General features: G+C 33.6%; 1 protein-coding gene across 1 annotated transcript in view; it reads right to left on the bottom strand.

The window, feature by feature from the left end:
• Positions 1 to 5,639: 5,639 nt before the first annotated feature.
• LOC107486130 (proline-rich receptor-like protein kinase PERK3) overlaps positions 5,640 to 18,529 on the bottom strand; it is an 80,033-nt gene continuing 67,143 nt past the window's right edge. The window contains exons 2-8 of the mRNA XM_052260706.1: positions 9,579 to 9,917; positions 9,192 to 9,275; positions 7,297 to 7,367; positions 7,154 to 7,230; positions 6,934 to 7,066; positions 6,649 to 6,831; positions 5,640 to 5,777 (exon numbers count right to left, since the gene is read on the bottom strand). Of these exons, the coding sequence (XP_052116666.1) occupies positions 5,640 to 5,777; positions 6,649 to 6,831; positions 6,934 to 7,066; positions 7,154 to 7,230; positions 7,297 to 7,367; positions 9,192 to 9,275; positions 9,579 to 9,917 (1,025 nt within the window). The remainder of the gene's footprint in view (positions 5,778 to 6,648; positions 6,832 to 6,933; positions 7,067 to 7,153; positions 7,231 to 7,296; positions 7,368 to 9,191; positions 9,276 to 9,578; positions 9,918 to 18,529) is intronic.

Raw genomic sequence — 18,529 nt, 5'->3', positions numbered from 1 at the left:
GGCAATCGGAGCTCTAGATCAAAAGTTATGGTGGTTTGAAGATCAACCAAGGGAGAGAACTTGAGAGAGTGTTCTTCCTCCCTTTCTCTCAAATTTCAGCTTGTGTGTGTAACAAATGAGGAGAGAGAATGCTGAAAACTAGGGTTTTGGTTAAGTTATATTGGGCCAAGGGCCCACTTTGGGTCCAATTGGCCCGGTTTGGCTCGTTCGGTCCAATCTTGGTCCGAATTCTATAAAATTGGTACCAAAATTCTCGTCTCAATCTCCTCTATCACATTTAGCCATAAAAATCACATTTTAGGCTTTCCAGAATAAATTCTCATTTATGGGTTAATTAGCCGTTAATTAACCGGGTTTTACAACAAATAGGGCATGTAAATGATAAATATCTAAAGTTATATCATTGTCGTTAATCAAAAGTATAGAAGGTGCATACAAAAGAAAAGTTCATATTCAAAGTTCCAACAAATATGATAATTCAAAACAATGTTCTAAACTTAAGCTTAATATCTTTCTACTTTCGACCTAAGGCAACAGCTTCTTCGACAGTGTCTTATTTGGCAATGATTGTTTGATAATTGACATTTTCCATAAGGGCAGTACAACCTGAAGTTTTAGATGCATGAACCTGATTTATTTTCTGAATTCGCCGATCAAGATCATTTGTAACTTCGACCTTGATTTTGCTTGCCTCCAACTCAGCCAATTCTTTTTAAAAAATCTCGACTTTAGTGGCTATAATCTTTTTCTAGACCCAACCTTCTAATAAGACTTCTTCAAATTGAGACTAGGCTATTTCACATTTCTTTAACTGTCTATCATGGATAGCCAAAGTCTCAATTGCTTTGTTGAAGTTTTTCTCAACAGAGTCCACCTTGGCAATGTGATTGTAAATGTCTTCTATGAAAGTTTCCAAGGCTATCAAGGCATCGGTTGAAATTTTCTGGTTTAGAAAATCGAGGAAGACTAATAGTTGAGCTTTCAGGTTAACATTATTATTGATCTCTTCCAAGGGATGGTTGAGGCATTCGAGAACAATGTTGACCCTTTGACAACTAAAGAGTCGGGGCCTGGTGGAAGTTGCGGCTCAGTAGAAGTGACTTCTTCTTGATGAGTCAGAATAATTTTTGCTGTGTCTTGCACTGGGGGACTCCAGGTTCTTGACCAAAAGAGGACAAAATTCTTGTCTCTTTGAAAGAGTACACCTGTCGAGCTTCCAAAAGGATGTTGGCAAAGTTGAAGTCGAAGTCATCAAAGTTTAGATCTTCAACTTCAGAAGTAAGGACATTGATAGGAGACTCGTCACGTTCGACATCAGTTGGCTTTTGGATAGGAAAAATGGTAGAAGTAGCTGCAACTGATGTCAAAATAGGACCAAATTTCTGCTGGAACAATGGTGTAGGCTAAATTGGATTTAAGAAAGGAAGAGAAATAGTAACCTTTGGATGACGTTGGGCAACTTTAGCCTCGACACCTGATGGGTTGGCACTTCGCTCAGAGTAACTTTGCGTTTCAGCTTGAGATTTCGAGCTACAATTGGCAAGTTTCGACTAAAAAAAAAATAGATTATTAAAATATGCATAACTAAGGTTGACTATCAAAGGTGAAGAATGCGAAAAGTATCTTGATAAGAGGAGCTGGATCAGATTTTTGTATTTTCTTGGGTTCATCCCCCATGAGGATGGCTCCCCGTTTTTTCGAAGGCAAAGTGGTCTCACTCGATCGTCCTTTGCCTCAACCCCTTTTAGACTTTGTTTTCTTGGGGGCAGCTTCCTCATCTGATTTCTAGTTTTTCTCAACCGGTTTAGGGTCGGGAGCAATGCCCGCTAGGATCATTGGTCGAGCAGCTGGAACATGAGGAAATTATAAGGGAAGTGAGGACTTAAAAAGATTATACATTTAGGAAATCATGGTACCTAGAGGATATCCAGCAATTCCCATCTGACCATGAATTTTATCCCTGGTGCCTGTGTAATAGATGGCAACAGTTGTGTTTATGCCAAAGGTACGAAGTTCCTTCTTTCAGAGTCGATAATCTACTTCCAGGATCTTTTAGGAGGGTCGGGAAGTCGATCAGCAAGATAAAAAGGGCATTGGAAAAAAGAGAAACATGAACGTTTTTTATAAAATATTTTTTCTGAACAAAAGGATCTCAAGATAATGCTTTAAAATAATGATCGAGTCATCTATGAAAATGTGCCTTTTTTTTCTTTTCCCATATCTTTGAGGCCTTGATGAAGACGCACCTTACATTTCTGAAGTGTCATTTTATCTTATAATACTTTTCAAAGGCAATGATTTTGTTGGTGTGCTCAACTTTGGTTTTCTTCTATGCAACAAAAGTCTGTGCAGGAGGAAGAACCAGGTTAGAAAGTACTTGTTCGACTGAGGGGCAATGAGATTCATAATACTCGACCATCATTTGTGAAAATCGGCGAAAGGAAGCATAATTTGAGGTCATATTATTGGTATTGGGTAGTTACTCTTTGATAGTTCATGTCCAAAATCTGGTCAAATTCTTTCAAATTTGACACTTCATAGTGAACCATTTGGGCTCCAATTTCAAGAGAGAGAGGAGAAGGTAATGCCTGTGCAAGGCCAAATTACCTCGACACATATTATGGAAAATAAGTGATAAGTTTCCTTTTCAAAGCCATGGTCGACTCATGAGGATGCTTGACAGGAAGGACTTGAGGAGTTAAAGCTTTCGACCATAGCTCATCAATGGCTTCTTGATTTTCCGGTTTGAGGCTGGTGAGAGAATGGAGGTAACCCACAGTACTCTTTCGACGTGACAGTGGGTTAGGATGATATGAAGAATTATTGTTGTCTTTTATGTTGAGAAGTTGCTTAATAAAATAGAAAAAAGAATCAATAGAAGATATACTCTTTGGTTTCGACCATGAGAGAGTAGACAGTCGAACGCCTTCAAGGGGAGTTCTTGGGAATTCAGAGGGGACAGTGAGTTGAGGTTTGAACACCGATTTAAGCCATAAATTAATGATCCAAAGAGGACCAAATGGATTAATTGAAGATTCTCCTCGTCAAATCTCGCTAACTACTAAAGAAAGTGTCTCATATAATTGACTTAGGATAAGAGAAGGAAGGTTGATGTATTTTTTGTAGTGAAGCATGATGGCTAAAAAAATATAGTTACTCTTTTGAATTTGGATTGATTTTAGATAAAAGACAAAGGCATTGAGTCACAAGAGGAGGAAGGCTACATGTTCACTATCTGTAACAGGGATGGTAACAGGGATGAATCAGGTCATGGGTAAGATTATTCAGGAGCTAGTCCATTCTTGTAATCTATAAATTAAGGGCTATGCTACGTGTATACCAAATCAGCAACTAAAGTTAGCCACCAATATAAAATACATGTTAAAATATAAATATACATTGAAAATAAATTAAACTATACATGTGTGGCTGATTTTAGTGGCTAATTTTAGTGTACGAATAACATTTTTGATAAATTAAACATGAGGAACCCAGAAAGGTTGGGAGTATTTCGATTAAGAACACTAGATCATCACATAAACTCATAAAATTCTCAATCTCAGTGACGTAACGGAAGAACATGGAATGCAAATGCATGTGAGTATTAGAAGTCAACTTTTAATTTGTTTTCTTTTGTTTATTTGATTCATTTTCTTTTATTTCTTTGCACTTTTGTTGTTATTCTTCTTTCATCGAAATATTTACACTTTCGTTTGTTGAGTTTTTTTATTTAATTAATTTATTCCTTTACTTTATTCGTTATAAATCTGCCACTAGTAATTTTGATACAAGTCCTTTCAATACGATTACTAAGTGATTTTCGTGTTGAGCTCACCCTTTTTCAGAAGAGTTGTATTTGTTCCTCAAACTAAGATTTTGATACAAGCTCGATTCGACATCATGTCAAAACATACCAAAAATTGAACAAAACAAAAAGATATGCTAACTAAAAGGTTCTTGAATATGATTCAAAACAAAACACAATCAAAAAGATAAAGAGATGATAGAATATACAGTCAATGAATTGAATGAATTTGAGAATCGTACATAGAACAGAGATATGATATGAGCTAGGCTGCATTCTCTAACAAGCCAGTGAATAACTGAAAATTGAAAAGTGAAATATCCCTTAATTTACAGTAGTAATTACCATAACTAACTTTCGTCTTTTGCCTAACTGTATTATTATCCTTTATACTAACCATATATACAAGATGAAGACATAATATTTTTATATAGAGCATGTATAAGTTGATTGATTGTCCCATATAAAGTAATTAAAAGCTAATTAAAAAACTTGATTATATGACTTCAAAATTAGCTGTTAGATTAAGGGTCTATTTTAATGAAAAGGATTTAGCATTGTTTTTTAATTTAAGATATTTCGTATTATATTATTGATATTTTACACAACTACTACGTACTTATTCTATTTGCTTTGGTTTTCTTTCCACTTTAACAATCAAATTGTTATTTAAAATGGGTGATGTGAGATTGTCTGCTAAGAGATAACAGAGATATTTATCACAACAAAGTTAAAATGCTACAAAATGAATTGTTAGAGTTAGAGTATATCATGTTTGTATCTTAACAGGCGAATTATCAATAAAACAAGAATAATATTATAAATTCAAGTATTTTTGTTAAACATTCCAATTAAATTGGTTTAACATCAATAAAAATTAGTTATAGATAATATTATTTTAAATCTTATTATTTAACTTAATTGTATTTAGTTTATAAAAAGATTTAAATGTATAATATTACTCTTTAAACAAATAGGCAGATTTCGTCAGACTCTGTCACCAGTCGAGCCGTCGAGTTCGAGAAAGGCGCGGATTTAAGGCTGCAGGTTCAAGAGCTCCAACACAACCTTCACCAGCAGGTGCATGAGCTGAATGATTATCGGGAGAGGTATCAGGAGATCCTCAACTGCGTGACATCTACGGATGAGCTCAGGCTGAAGTAGAGGGAGTCGTTAGAGCGACTTCAGCATATGAAGGCTAAAATGGAAGTGTACCAGCTCCAGATGCGCGTCGCTTGCATCGACCCTGCTGGTGGTACATCACCCTGTTGGTGGCAGCAATATAATAATCCTGCTAGTGGTTCACGGACATCACTGCCTTTTGCGCTGCTGACACAGGAGGGTTACGGGACCGACGACAACGACGATGAGGACTAGCAATATAAATTAAAATTGATTATTTATTTCAATTTTTTTTTAAAAATTGACATTACTGTCGGATTTATTATAGGAATAATCCGACGGTAATAGTGCATGCGCAAAACGATATTTTTTAGCGCCAATAATATCGTCGGAAAAATTCACCGATAACCGATTAGTTTCTCGAACTGGTAATCCGTCGTAGAATTCGACCATAATTAATTACTGTTGAACGAAAAAATTTCCACAGTAAATATTTACTGACAAAATTTATACCATCTGATTATTTTTAACGATAATTAATTTACTATTAAATTTTTTCGTTTTTCCAACAGTAAATCCGACGATACTTTACCTTTTTTTTTGTAGTATTAGAGTCCATTAATATTGTATTTGTGTAGATTTTGAAATACTTAATAATTAAGGCTCGTTCCCGAGACTTGTATTGTTGATCAGATGGGTTTATACCAACTAATTAACTCGTGGATCCACTCATGTCACTAATGATTTTGATCATTTCTCGTCTGTATGTAGCAGCCTCAGAATCTAAGCGTAATACATTAGAAGTGAACTCAGCTACTTGAGATGCATCTCCTTCCAAAGCACGAACTATCTGCAACACATACATGCAAGGATCATTAAAATAATAAAAAAAACAGTCTTTTCTTTTTAAAAATATATTGTAAAAAACTTTTATAACTATATAAAATATATTTTATTGAATATAAAATAATTTCTTTTCTCGAAAAAGAAACCGTTATAAATAGACCTTTTACATATTTAATTTGAAGAATGTTATATGCACTTCTGTTGTACACTTTTCTTTTTAATTATTAAACGTGATTGATAAAATTTAAAAAGAATAAAAAAATTTATTTTATTATACTATAAACAAAATATGTACATGAACAAATTGTGACTTAGGCACAAAGTAAGGAAGAGAAACCAAATATTGCATATTCAAGACTTTAGAAAAGGAATGAATACTTGTGTAAAATTTGTCATGAAATTAAGTTTTTTAAAAGATTAAGTTAATAGAAAAAATATATAAATATTATATTTTTAATATGATTTTTTAAGTAAATTTTTTTGGACTTACTTAAATTATTTTTGTATATAGACTTTTTTTTACTTGTCTTATACTTTTTTTATTTAAAAATTTAAACAAAAAAAAAGTTACGGTTATATTATTTCTAACAAGATTTCTATAAAAATATGAAGTATTTATACAAGAATGCAAACAGATGCCTCAGCTAGCAACAAGTCTAACACCCATAACAAACTTTTCCTATTTAGCAGATCAACCACTAAGGCACAAACTACCATAACAGTTCTCAACTGTCTACGCTTGCTAACCTTGATCCTTGATAGTACAAAAGAGATATGCACGTACGTGCAAATATAAGTTCTCATTTAATTTGATGTGAACTTACAAGTTAAATCTTTGTTAATGAAAGTCAAAATAATGAGTATTTCATTAATACCTGGCTCATCTTTGGTCGAAACTTTGCTTCATATCGTATAGAAGCAGCTGCAGAGGCCAGCATGGAAACCATTTCGGTTGCTTCATACTGATTTTGGAGCTTTTGGTCAGCTACAACTTCAAAATTATTCTCTTTCAAAACCTTTATTAGCAAAGGCATTGCCTGCGAGAATTCATGAAACCACTTCTGTGAGAAGATTAAACTAATAAAAAAAGACATATGAATAGTTATATCTGTACAGATATAATATATAATACATTAACCTTTGTACCAAATTAAACTAACCTCCATGAAAGTATGACGTGAATCAATTACTGGTCGGCGGCCAGTAATTAACTCGAGAAGCATGACTCCAAAGGAGAAAACGTCGGCTTTTTCAGTGAGGTTTCCACTGGAAGCATATTCAGGAGCTACATACCTGACCTCACAATTCATGCATGAGCCTTTTTATTGTTATGTTTGAATTGATGAAGAATTGTGAAGAGATTGTGTTGTAATAATGTACCCTAGAGTTCCCATGACTCGAGTGGAAACATGCGTATTCATATCCGGGCAAAACTTTGCAAGCCCAAAATCAGCAACCTGCAGACACAATGCAAGGGGTTGTTCATCAAGTTCATCAAATGGATAAATTGATCATTTGCTCACCTTTGCTTGGAAATTAAAATCGAGGAGAATGTTAGCAGCTTTGATATCACGATGGATGATCTTGGGATAACCTGAAAATACAAAAATCATTATATGTTGATACTTGATAGGCATAGTAGCAGTTAACGAAGAAATCACATTCTAATGCATAGAGCATGAGGGTGGATTCTCTCCGATCCACTGAAACTGCATATATCGTAGATTTTTGCTATTTATTAGATAAAATGTTACAAGTATACTAAAATCAATCGTTATATAATTGTGTATAAATATATGTTATTTAATTTATTATTAATACATATTTATATTTTAATATATATTTTATAAGAATAAATATTGTTTTGGTCTCTAAGATCTTGAATTAAAATCAAAATATTTTTAACTTTTTTTTTGTTCAAAATAGTTCTTAACATTCTATTTAGTATTAAAATTATCTTTTTAAAAACAATAATTTAAAAAAAAAATATCCCCACTACACCAGCGTTCACCCTACAATCACCATCACTATCTTCCTTTTTATAGTCACTACCACCACCACTAATACCTTGGAATTCAATAACATCAAATTTTTCAAATTCAACAACTACAAAAGATTTAGATTTTTTAAAAAACAAAAAGAATGAAAAAATTCATCAATTAGCACCTTTAGGGATAAAGAAATGAATAAGATACAGAAAGAAGCAGAAGCAGCAAGGTCCATGCTTCGCTACTGCTACTGCTGGAGAAGGCTCTCTTTGAGAGACGTTGGTAGTCTGCTATTGCTATACCTAATGGCCTTGCTCTTATTAGACCCGACAACAAGTTCTAGCGACGATGGCAACGGCTTCCAGTAGCTTTGAGGGTCAACCTCGACGCTACAAGAAGGGACAACAAAGATAGAATCATGGCAAATTAAATCATCAAGAAGGTGGTTGCAGCAACAACGTAGAGAGGAGAACAGCTTAGCGACGGCCTCCTTCAGCCACGACCGAAACCACTGTGAGAGCACCATAGAGAGGGGAGCAGCTCGGTAACGGCTTCCTTCAGCTGCGACGAAAATCACTGCGAGAGAGAGTATGACAGTAGAGATGAAGAAGATAGGATTTGGGACCAGAGAGGTGAGAAAGTAGGATTAGTTAAGAAAAAATTAGTTAAAAGAATGATTTTAATATCAAATGAAACGTTGAGAACGATTTTAAATTAAAAAATAAAGTTAGAGATAAATTAATTTTGATCCTAAACCTTAAGAATAAACAGTACTTTTTCTTATTTTATACTTCTAATAACTATTTTTTATAGTTAATTTTAATATATCAAACACAACATGATTGTCATAAGATACACTCAAAATGAATTAAACATTGCATATGTTCATATACAAGTACATAAAAACTAAATCAATTATTGATTTTTTATATTCACATAACAATTTTGTTCTTCAACCAATGAAAAATTTTAAATATAATATTGTATTTGAATTGAATATGAATAATATTCTCATATTTAGTTTAAAAAATTAATTAAATATCCATTAATAATGTTGAATATGAGTCATATATGTCGAAGAAGTAAAATCTTTTAAAATTTGGTTTAATTACTCTGTTGGTCTCTATAGTTTTGCAAAATTTTCAATTAGGTCCCTATACTTTTTTTTTTCTTTTAATTGAGTCCTTATACCAAAATTTTTTTAATTGGGTCCCTACACTTTTTTTTCTTTTTATTTAGATCCCTATATCAATTCGTTTTTTAGTTGGGTCCCTATAAAATTAAGCCAATTATTACTAAAAAAAACTTAATTGAAAAAAATTAGTACAAAGACTCAATTAAAAAAAAATATAAAAACCTAATTAAAAATTTCACGAAACTATAGGATTAACAGAATAATTAAACCTTAAATTTCATATGAAAGGACATACATTCCTCATGAAGATATGCTAATCCCTTAGCAGCTCCTAGAGCAATCCTCATTCTTGTAGGCCAATCTATAGTAGGACCTTTCCCTGTGGTTCAAATAAGTGAATAACCATTATAATTTGTATTCCGATCCATTAAAATGTTATTAATGCAACCATAAAACAATTTTATTAGTATTATTATTTATTTGTACTATTATAGAAAGTCTCTTGGTAAAAACCGATAAGATTTTGATACTCGAATATAATTTTTCTATGACTTTTTATTAGTATATTTATGTAATAAAAAATATTATTTATACACAAGATAATTTTTCTTAATTTGTACACATTATTTGCAAGTAAAAGACTAACATATAATTGTATTATTTTACAACTTTAAAAAAATACCATGTAGATGGAACTCTAATGTATTGTTTGGAACAAATTCGTAGACAAGAAGTCGAAGGTGGCCGGCGATGCAATATCCAAGTAAAGAAACGAGATTCCTGTGATGAAGCCGAGTGATTATGTCTACTTCAGCTTGGAATTCACGCTCTCCCTGCCTACTTCCATCCTTGAGCTGTTTGATGGCAGCCTCCATGCCGTTTGGAAGAACTCCTTTGTGGACATAACCGAATCCACCTTCTCCAACCAAATTTGCTTTGGAGAATCCATCTGTTGCAACTGCCAACTCCTCGTATCTGAATATTCTGTTCTTTGATGACATTTCTATTATTCCGTTATTGCCTGTACAATAATTAGTAAGAAGCATGCTAAATAGAATGGAAAGAGCGTGCATTTGCATCATTGCATATTTGCATGTTAGCAACGTGCATATACTTATTCTATTTTTATTTTCTAAAGTTGCCCAACAATTTTAAAACAATTATTTATATATAAATACATAATACTTGATTGAATCAATGTGACAAAAAAATATCAATGTACAATGTATAAAATTCTTACAAAAATTATATTTTGTTATTATATTTAAAATTTGTCTTTACTTTTTTTTAAAATTCATAATATTAATCTTATCTATAAGCATCCAATTTAATTTAACTTATTTTAAATAAAATTGGTAATTTAATTCACAGTGAATTGAATTGAAAATAGAGTAAGTGAAGTTTTCAGGAATTGAAAATAGAGTAAATAAAGTTTTGAGGAATTGAAAATAGAGTAAGTGAAGTTTTGAGTTGGATGCGATGTAAATTTAAAATAACTCATATCTAATCTACTTATATTTTTAATATGTTATAGTATGTAATTAAAAATTATTATACATATATATATAAAGAAGAGGGATAATATTGTTGCAACAAATTAAAGTTTGAAGAAGAACGACTGTTGTTTGTGTTTTTATAATTTTAGCAAGGATTTTATTATAAATTGATAATTATATTATTTATAATTTTAATATTAATTTTATTATGATTTTGTTGTTTTAATTTTAATACATATTTATTTTTATATTTTATGTTTTACTAGTATGTTTATGAAATATAAATGGATTAAATAGTGTTTGATTAAAAAAAAATATTTTAATTTGTTGCAAAATTCATAGAGTTGAATGAAGAACTTTAGGTTACAACTGAGGTTAGAATTGAAAAATTTTTTAGAAATAAAAAAAATTGAATGTTAAAAAAATTTTAAATCTAGTGATAGAATTAAAATAAAGTCTAAATTCTATTCTATCATAATTATTAACAACTCTAACTCTCTTAAATAATATTTATTTTCAAAAGCCGGCACTAAAATTAAAAGATTATTAAGACTTAATCTTATATACGGTGGTTAGATGTTAAAATTAAAATTTTAGTTTTAAAAATATAAAATTTTAATATCTTTAATATCACTAAAAAAATAAGAACAAACTAAAATTTTTAAAAATAAATATTATTTTTAATAACTAAATATTTTACTAAATATTATTATTTTATATTTATATTTATCTTAAATCAAATAAAATAATAAGATGTAATTATGTCATATTCATTTTATATTAACTATAATACAGAAATTATTTTGGTCTTTCAATCTCTCAATCTCTCTGTGTTTTTATTTCTCTTCCAAATACAACCTTAAACACGCACCTTTAAATCTGAGCCCCTTATCATGTTCTCTCTTCCTATTCCTCCAATAAAAAATGCCAAAAGCGGTGAGCACCACAATCAAAATGGCAAAAGTGACTGCTGCCGCCATTCCAACGATGAGGCTACTTGACGAAAAAGATGGTGCTGGAGTCGAAGTTGGGGGAGGGAAACACAGTGCCTGGGTTGGTTTAGAGGAAGGTTTCGCCGGCAGGGGAGTTTGAGGAAGCGGAGGGGCAGGAGAGAAAAGTCGTGGCGGTGGTGGGCAAAGAGCTAGTGGTGGTGGCGGTGGCGATGATGGTGTTGGTGAGGAAAGAGCTAGTGGTGGTGGTAGCGGCAACAATGGTGGAGGAGGAGGTAACGGTGGTGGTGACAACAAAGACCGCCGACGCCGCCGAGGAGGAAATGAAATAAAAATTGAAGGAGAAGGACAATCACATCCTACTAGTAGACAGTGGTTGGTACCTTGGGGAAATAATTGACGGTATCGTGCACAGCGAATAGGACTTGGTGGTTTGAATCTGAATTCCATTTCTTTCTTTAAAATCAGTGTGTTACCGTGTTGTATATCTCACAAATAATCCGCAAAGTGGAACTATATATACGCGCCTCTCTTTTTTGTCTTATTATTATTAGATTTTATAATATATGAAAAATGAATAATCTCAGCATACAAGTATTACAAGTCCTTTACCCTTAAATGCGCTTTTTGGAGCAGTCACGCGCCTCTTTAACAGACTTTTAAATCAATTAACGCGCAAGTATATAACTTCCTTTTTTTAAAGGATTTCATTTCCTTTTTTAAATTTCTTGCCTTCTTTATTAGATCTTGTTCGTGTGTTTCTCTTTGCCTTTTTATTCGTTGTGTATATGCGTTTCTCACTAGTTTCTGCTTCATCATTTACGTGCGTTTCTCTCTCTATTTTCTTGCTTCGTTTTTTTCGATTTTCATGGTTTCTGAAATCAAGCTTTGAAATCGTTTTGAAGATAATGGATGATTCAACTTCAGATTGTTAGCTGAACCAGAGCGAAGTAGATTTTGAATTTGAATTGAACGAAGTTCTTGAGGTGTGATTTAGTTTCAGTTAATTATTGAATCTGAATTTGATGCAGTTAGTCGTTTATGATTGTCTAGCTGAATAATGCGTGAACATTGACTGTGAAATTAATGCATGAACATTAACTCTGAATTGAATCTAATGTACTAGTTTTGATTAATTTTGTGCATTTTATACCAGACGTTCGGGTGTAGATCAGAACTATTTGGGTGTATTTTAGGGAAGTTTGGGTGTATATACAGTTTATGGATTTTCTTATTATTTTAGTTGAGTTGTTGTCGTTCGGGTGTAGATCATTAAAATTTGGGTGTATTTTAGTTGAATTATTACTTTTTATGACGTGCAAAAACTCTATAGTATCTCCTTGTTTTTAACATGGTGTGTTTTTGGGTGTATTTTGCAGCCTCTCTATGTTGTTGATGACCAGTTTGTTCCCAAGGTTGGAATGACTTTTAATACCCTTGAAGATGCTGCAAAATTTTACAAGGACTATGCGAAGGCTACAGGTTTTTCTACAAAAGTTCAGAGCACAAATAAGAAGGGAAACGAGATTAAGAATCAATTGATTACATGTAGCAGAGAGAAAAAATGGAAATCTAAAATATCTCCGACCGAGAAGACAAATCCCACAGCTGGTTTAAATTGTCCTACAAGAGTTTATATACACACATTGAAGGATGTTGGTGCTTGGATCATTTCGAAAGTCGTGTTGTATCATTCACATCCTTGCTGTCGTCCAACTCAAGCAGAGATACTCAAATAGCACAGCGAACTAAGCATGTTCGTCCGTCGTACAATAGAGAATAACGAAGAAGCCGGTATCAGACCAAGCAAAACTTACCAATCATTTGTTACGACAGCCGGGGGTCACCGCGAGTTAAATTTTATCGAAAAAGACATGAGAAATTACATCACGAGAGAAGTGCAAAATGTTTCGGAACAAGAAGATGCAAAAGAATTTGGGAAATACTTATTAAGAATGAAAGAGAAGAATCAGATTTCTTTTTCGAGCTCGAACTCGAGGATGATCAGTCGATTAAGCTTGCTTTTTGGTCCGACACAAGGAGCAGAGCTGCCTTTGAGTATTTTGGAGATGTTATTTCATTCGACACCACCTATAATACAAACAAGTAATATTTTGTTCTTGTTTATGATGCTAAATTAATATTGTTTTATGAATATGTTGCAGAGGTGTATATTGGATTTTTTTGGTGTATAAAATCATTATTTGGGTGTATTTAATGATTTTACTTCTGTGTTGTGTGTTGTTTTATGAATCTGCTGCAGATGTGCACATTGGATTATTTTGGTGTATAAAATCATTATTTAGGTGTATGTAATGATTTTAATTCTATTTTCTCGTTATTTGTTTCAAGTATAATTTGGTTTGTGGTTCTTTTGTCGGGATGAATCACCACGGTCAATCAACACTTTTTGGATGTGCTTTGATGAAAAATGAAGATATTGAATCATTCAAATGGTTATTTCAATGTTGGCTTTATTGCATGGGAGAAAATGCTCCGAAGGGATTCTCACCGATCAATGCGCGTCAATAAAAAGGGCTATAGAGGCTTGTATGCCTACAACAATTCACCATTAGTGTATTTGGCACATTACGAAGAAGATTTCAGGCAAATTAAATGGCTACAAGGGACACATAGAAATCGAACAAGAAATGAACCATGTTGTTTAGAACTCTCATACCAAAGAATCATTTGATAGGAATTGGAATGATTTTCTGCTGAAGTATGGTCTTGTGGACAACAAGTGGTTTTCAGGTAATGATGTTTAAAATCTGCAGCAGAGATGTAAACTGCATGTTTTTTGGTGTAGTATAGTCTGATTTGGGTGTATTTTGCAAATCTTTACGAAAATCGTCATATATGGGTTCCAATTTATCTGGATCACCACTTCTGGACCGGGATGAGAAGCACACAAAGAAGCGAGAGCATGCATTCATTTTTTAACAAGTTCATTACCCGAAATAGCTCACTTATCCAATTTGTCAAACAATACGATAATTGCCTCGGAAGCAGGGAGCAAAGAGAGAGAGAATCCGATGCTGCAGATTTTCACACCGTCATACTGTGTGCAAAAAATCCTCCATAGAAGCTCAATTTCAACATGTGTACACTCACCAAAAGTTTACGAACTCCACTCTAGGCTATTTAGTATACGAAGTTGGAGAACAAGTTTCCAGCTCAATATTCAACAAGTTTGTGGTTACTTACGACTCAGTAGCAGCCCAAGTGAAATGCCAGTGCTTATTATTCGAGTCAAGAGGGATATTGTGCCGTCATGCCCTAAGCGTGTTAAGCTATGAATGAGTAACCCAAGTGTCACCGAGATATATATTGGAACAATGGAGTAAGAAGATAAAAAGGCGACACACGCACATCAAGAACAGCCACAACGAGCCACTGTTAGAGCCAAGAATCAAGAGATTTGACGAAATGGTCTTTCGTTCATAAAATATATGCGAATTTGCATAAGAATCTGAGGAGCAGACTGCCATTCTGCACCGTGCCTATGATAACGTCATGGTTGAGATGGAAGAACTGAAAGCTAAAAGGAAGGGGACATGTTCGTTATCTCACGAAGATGCCAACTTGGAATCCATTAACGAGCTTCAAAGCCCTCCAAGGGTTCGAACAAGAGGACGTCCAAAAAATAGGCTAGGTTCAAAGTTAGACAAACAGATTACAAATGCCTCAAAGAAGAAGAAAACGAAAGCTCTAAGCGAGGTAAAAATGATGTTCTTTAAATAGGTGGTGATTGAGTTTAATTTTCTTGTTAATAGTTTTGCTAATATGTGAGTTTATTATTTCCAGTTAAACTTTTTTAATGCTGCATCAGTGGTGCAACCAAATTCCAGCCAATATCACAAACATGTTATGAATTATCAGTTCAAGGAACCAGCAGCAGTGAATAGTTTTTTGGGTGTATAGTTATAGGATATTGGTGTAACCCTCAGTTTTTTTGGTGTATTTCTGAATTTTCTTGTGTTTGACATTTTACTTGTATATTTTTCAGATACTGCTATTTATGTTAGAAATTAGTATTTTTTTTAGTTTTTATGGTTTAAAGTTTAGGGTTTAGGGTGTAGCATTTAGGGTTTTAGGGTTTTAGGGTTTTAGGATTTAGGGTTTAGGGTTTAGGGTTTAGAGTTTAGGATTTAGGGTTTTAGGGTTTAGGGTTTAGTGGTTAGAGGTTTATGGTTTAGGGTGTATGGGTTTAGGGTTTAGGGTTTAAGGGTGTAGGGGTTGAGGGTTTTGGGTTTAGGGATTTAGGATTTAGGGTTTAGAGTTTAGGTTTTAGGGTTTAGGGTGTAGGGGTTTAAGGTTTAGGATTTAGGGTTTATAGTGCAGGGTTTTAAGGTTTATGGGTTTATGGTTTAGGATTTTAAGGTTTAAGGTTTAGGGTGTATGGGTTTAGGGTTTTAGGGATCCAGCAGCAAGGGATAGAATTTTAGGTGTATAGTGAAAATATTTGGGTGTAAAATTCAATTTTTTTTATATTTTTCAGATGCTGTTGTAATTTAGAGCTTTTGAATACAACAGAGACAGTTTAATTATGGAAAAATTTTTTTATCATAAAACTGAATTATATTCGCAAAATTTTACAGAAGTGTTTAAACTATTCCAAGAATAAATAACACTTAGATTAATCACTGTCAATATCATATGAATCTATCTGATAATATGGACTCAACAACAGTGAGGATCGCTTGGACAATCTTACTGCTTCACTTCCTCTAATGGCTTCATCTCTGTCTTGATTCATTTCATGAAATAGAATCCGGGAAGTAAATTCTACCTTAAAGTGGTCCACCTCATCCTACAGTTTAAAGAATATTCTTTTTAATCAACTATGTTAATTTAGTAAAGTAATAGAAAGTTATATAGTTCTAAACATAATTACCTGAGTCCAATTGTCCCACTCATACTTTCCCCTTTTAATGTTTTTAAGCTGAATTATTTCAAACCATTTCATTACATAAATAGCACAATCATAGCTGAAAAACAAAAAATAAATTAACAAATTAAAATAGGAAATATTAATTTTTAGAGTGAAAAATTTATACCTTGTTTTTTGGCCTAAGATGTCAATGTATGGTAGTTCACTTTCACGATCATTTTTCCGAAGAGGTACCCCCGACATATACCCTCATTCTCGAAATCAGATATCCCTAAAAACAAAAAACAAAGCAAAATATAAGAATAAATTTAATAAAGGAATACATCCAAAGGATCACAAACTACACCTTATTTTGAATAGAAATACACCCAAATATTAAAACACAACACAAAAACAACTTACAACAAATGTATTTAGCTTCATTTTGGCTTTGGAGGGACACTCCTTGTGATACGGGTCAAGTATATAAAAGTTTTTCTTTCGTACGTCAGCCACCCATTGATGACAAGTCATCTTATGCTAGTTTCACAAGTATTTTTCTTTGTTTCATTAGGTTTTATGCACTTTCTTGAGCAACAAGTAAGCAATTGGATGGAAGTTTTATGCTTACCTTGATTCATTCAAACATGATGAAATTGATGCATTTTCATGAGATTTTTGCTATAATTACTTGTATGTTAAGAAGGATGCAAACTCTTGTGAATCTAGAAAAGCTTTGATGCACATTTTGATTGATGATAGGGAAGGCTATGGAAGGAAGAAGTGGAAGCAATGTTGGTAGCCAAGTTGGTCCACCAATGTTGCCTCAAACGTGGAGAAGGAGATGAGCTTTGATGCCAACGTTAGAGAGAACGTTGGCAAGCCAACGTTACCCCCAACGTTTTTAATGTAATGTGCTTTCTGGAAAATGAAAAAAATGTAGCCACGCGTACGCATGCTATGCGCGCACGCGTAAATACTCCAACGTTGAGTCAAACGCTGATGCCAACATGCGCAATCTGAGTTCCAAAATCTTAATTTTGAAAAAGTATATCGACGCGCATGAACATGCAACGCGTACGCGTAAGCTGATATTTTGACAATCCACGCGTATGTTACGTGCACATGTGGATAGAGCAACGTTTGAGGGAACGTTACCACTCAAACACTGGGTCCAACAACTTCGAAAAGCTTTCAAAAACTGGAATTGGGGGATTTGTATCCACGCGTACGCGCACGCGTGGATGAGTATTCTGACCTCAAACGCGCGAGAGCGCAGGACACACAAACGCGTAGAGTGGTAAATTGCACCATCCACGCATATGTGTGAGCCACGCATACGCGTGGATAGGCGAACGTTGGCACTCCAACGTTGAGTTAAACGTTGATGACAGCAACCAAAACCCATTTTTCCTAGGGAACGTTTGACTCAATGTTTGTCCAAAAACGTTGACTCCAACTTTAATACCAAAAAGGCACAATTGGCACACTCCTCTCCTCAACTGTATTAGGAGCCAATCCAATCAACCCCAACAAGGATCAAGAGGCCCAATCCAAGAACTTGAAGGCTCAATTGAAAGTGTATCAATTGAAAGTGTATATATAGAGGAGAATTTGATTTCATTGAGGGTCCTTCTTTTGAAGTTAGCTAGTAGAGAATTTGCCTAGGAGTTAGTTAGCAGATCAGATCTTGTATTTTTCCTTTTGTAATTCCTCTACACTTCTCTGTAACTTTCTATTTTCTGGTTTTACTTGAGCAATGATTAACTAAACCCCAAATTCATTAGGGGGAGGAGCTCTATTGTAATTTCAATGAATCAATGAAATTATTCTTCTTCTCAACTCAATTGTGTAGTTATAGGATATCTTCTGTTTTGATTGTGAATTATTCACTCCAGAAGGGGGTTTAATTCAGTGAATGCTTGTGTGAGCCTCGGAAGGGGAATCACTTGCATTAGAATTGGAGGTCTATCCTTCACAATTCTCCTAACCGACACTGTTCGGGAGGAATTGAGGTTTTAAGAATTTGTGTGGCTTAGGTATGAGAGAACGTGCTCTAACTCTTCTCATGACAATTAGATCAAGGAATTGGCAAGATTGATTGTGATTAGAGAGATTGAATTACCAAGGAATTGGGATCCAATCAATTTCAATATGCCATAGATTTATTCACATGATTGAGAAAGGAGTTGAGACTCAATTGATTCATGATGGATTATAGTATCTCCAATCCCTGATGAATCATTTCCTTTGATTTTCTTCATTACAGACTTCTTTGATTTCATTTTTCATTTGATTTGTCTTGTTATTTGAT

This window comes from Arachis duranensis, chromosome 4 (genome assembly GCF_000817695.3).
Source record: "Arachis duranensis cultivar V14167 chromosome 4, aradu.V14167.gnm2.J7QH, whole genome shotgun sequence".
Lineage (NCBI taxonomy): Eukaryota > Viridiplantae > Streptophyta > Magnoliopsida > Fabales > Fabaceae > Arachis > Arachis duranensis.
This window is presented reverse-complemented; position numbering and strand designations above follow the sequence as displayed.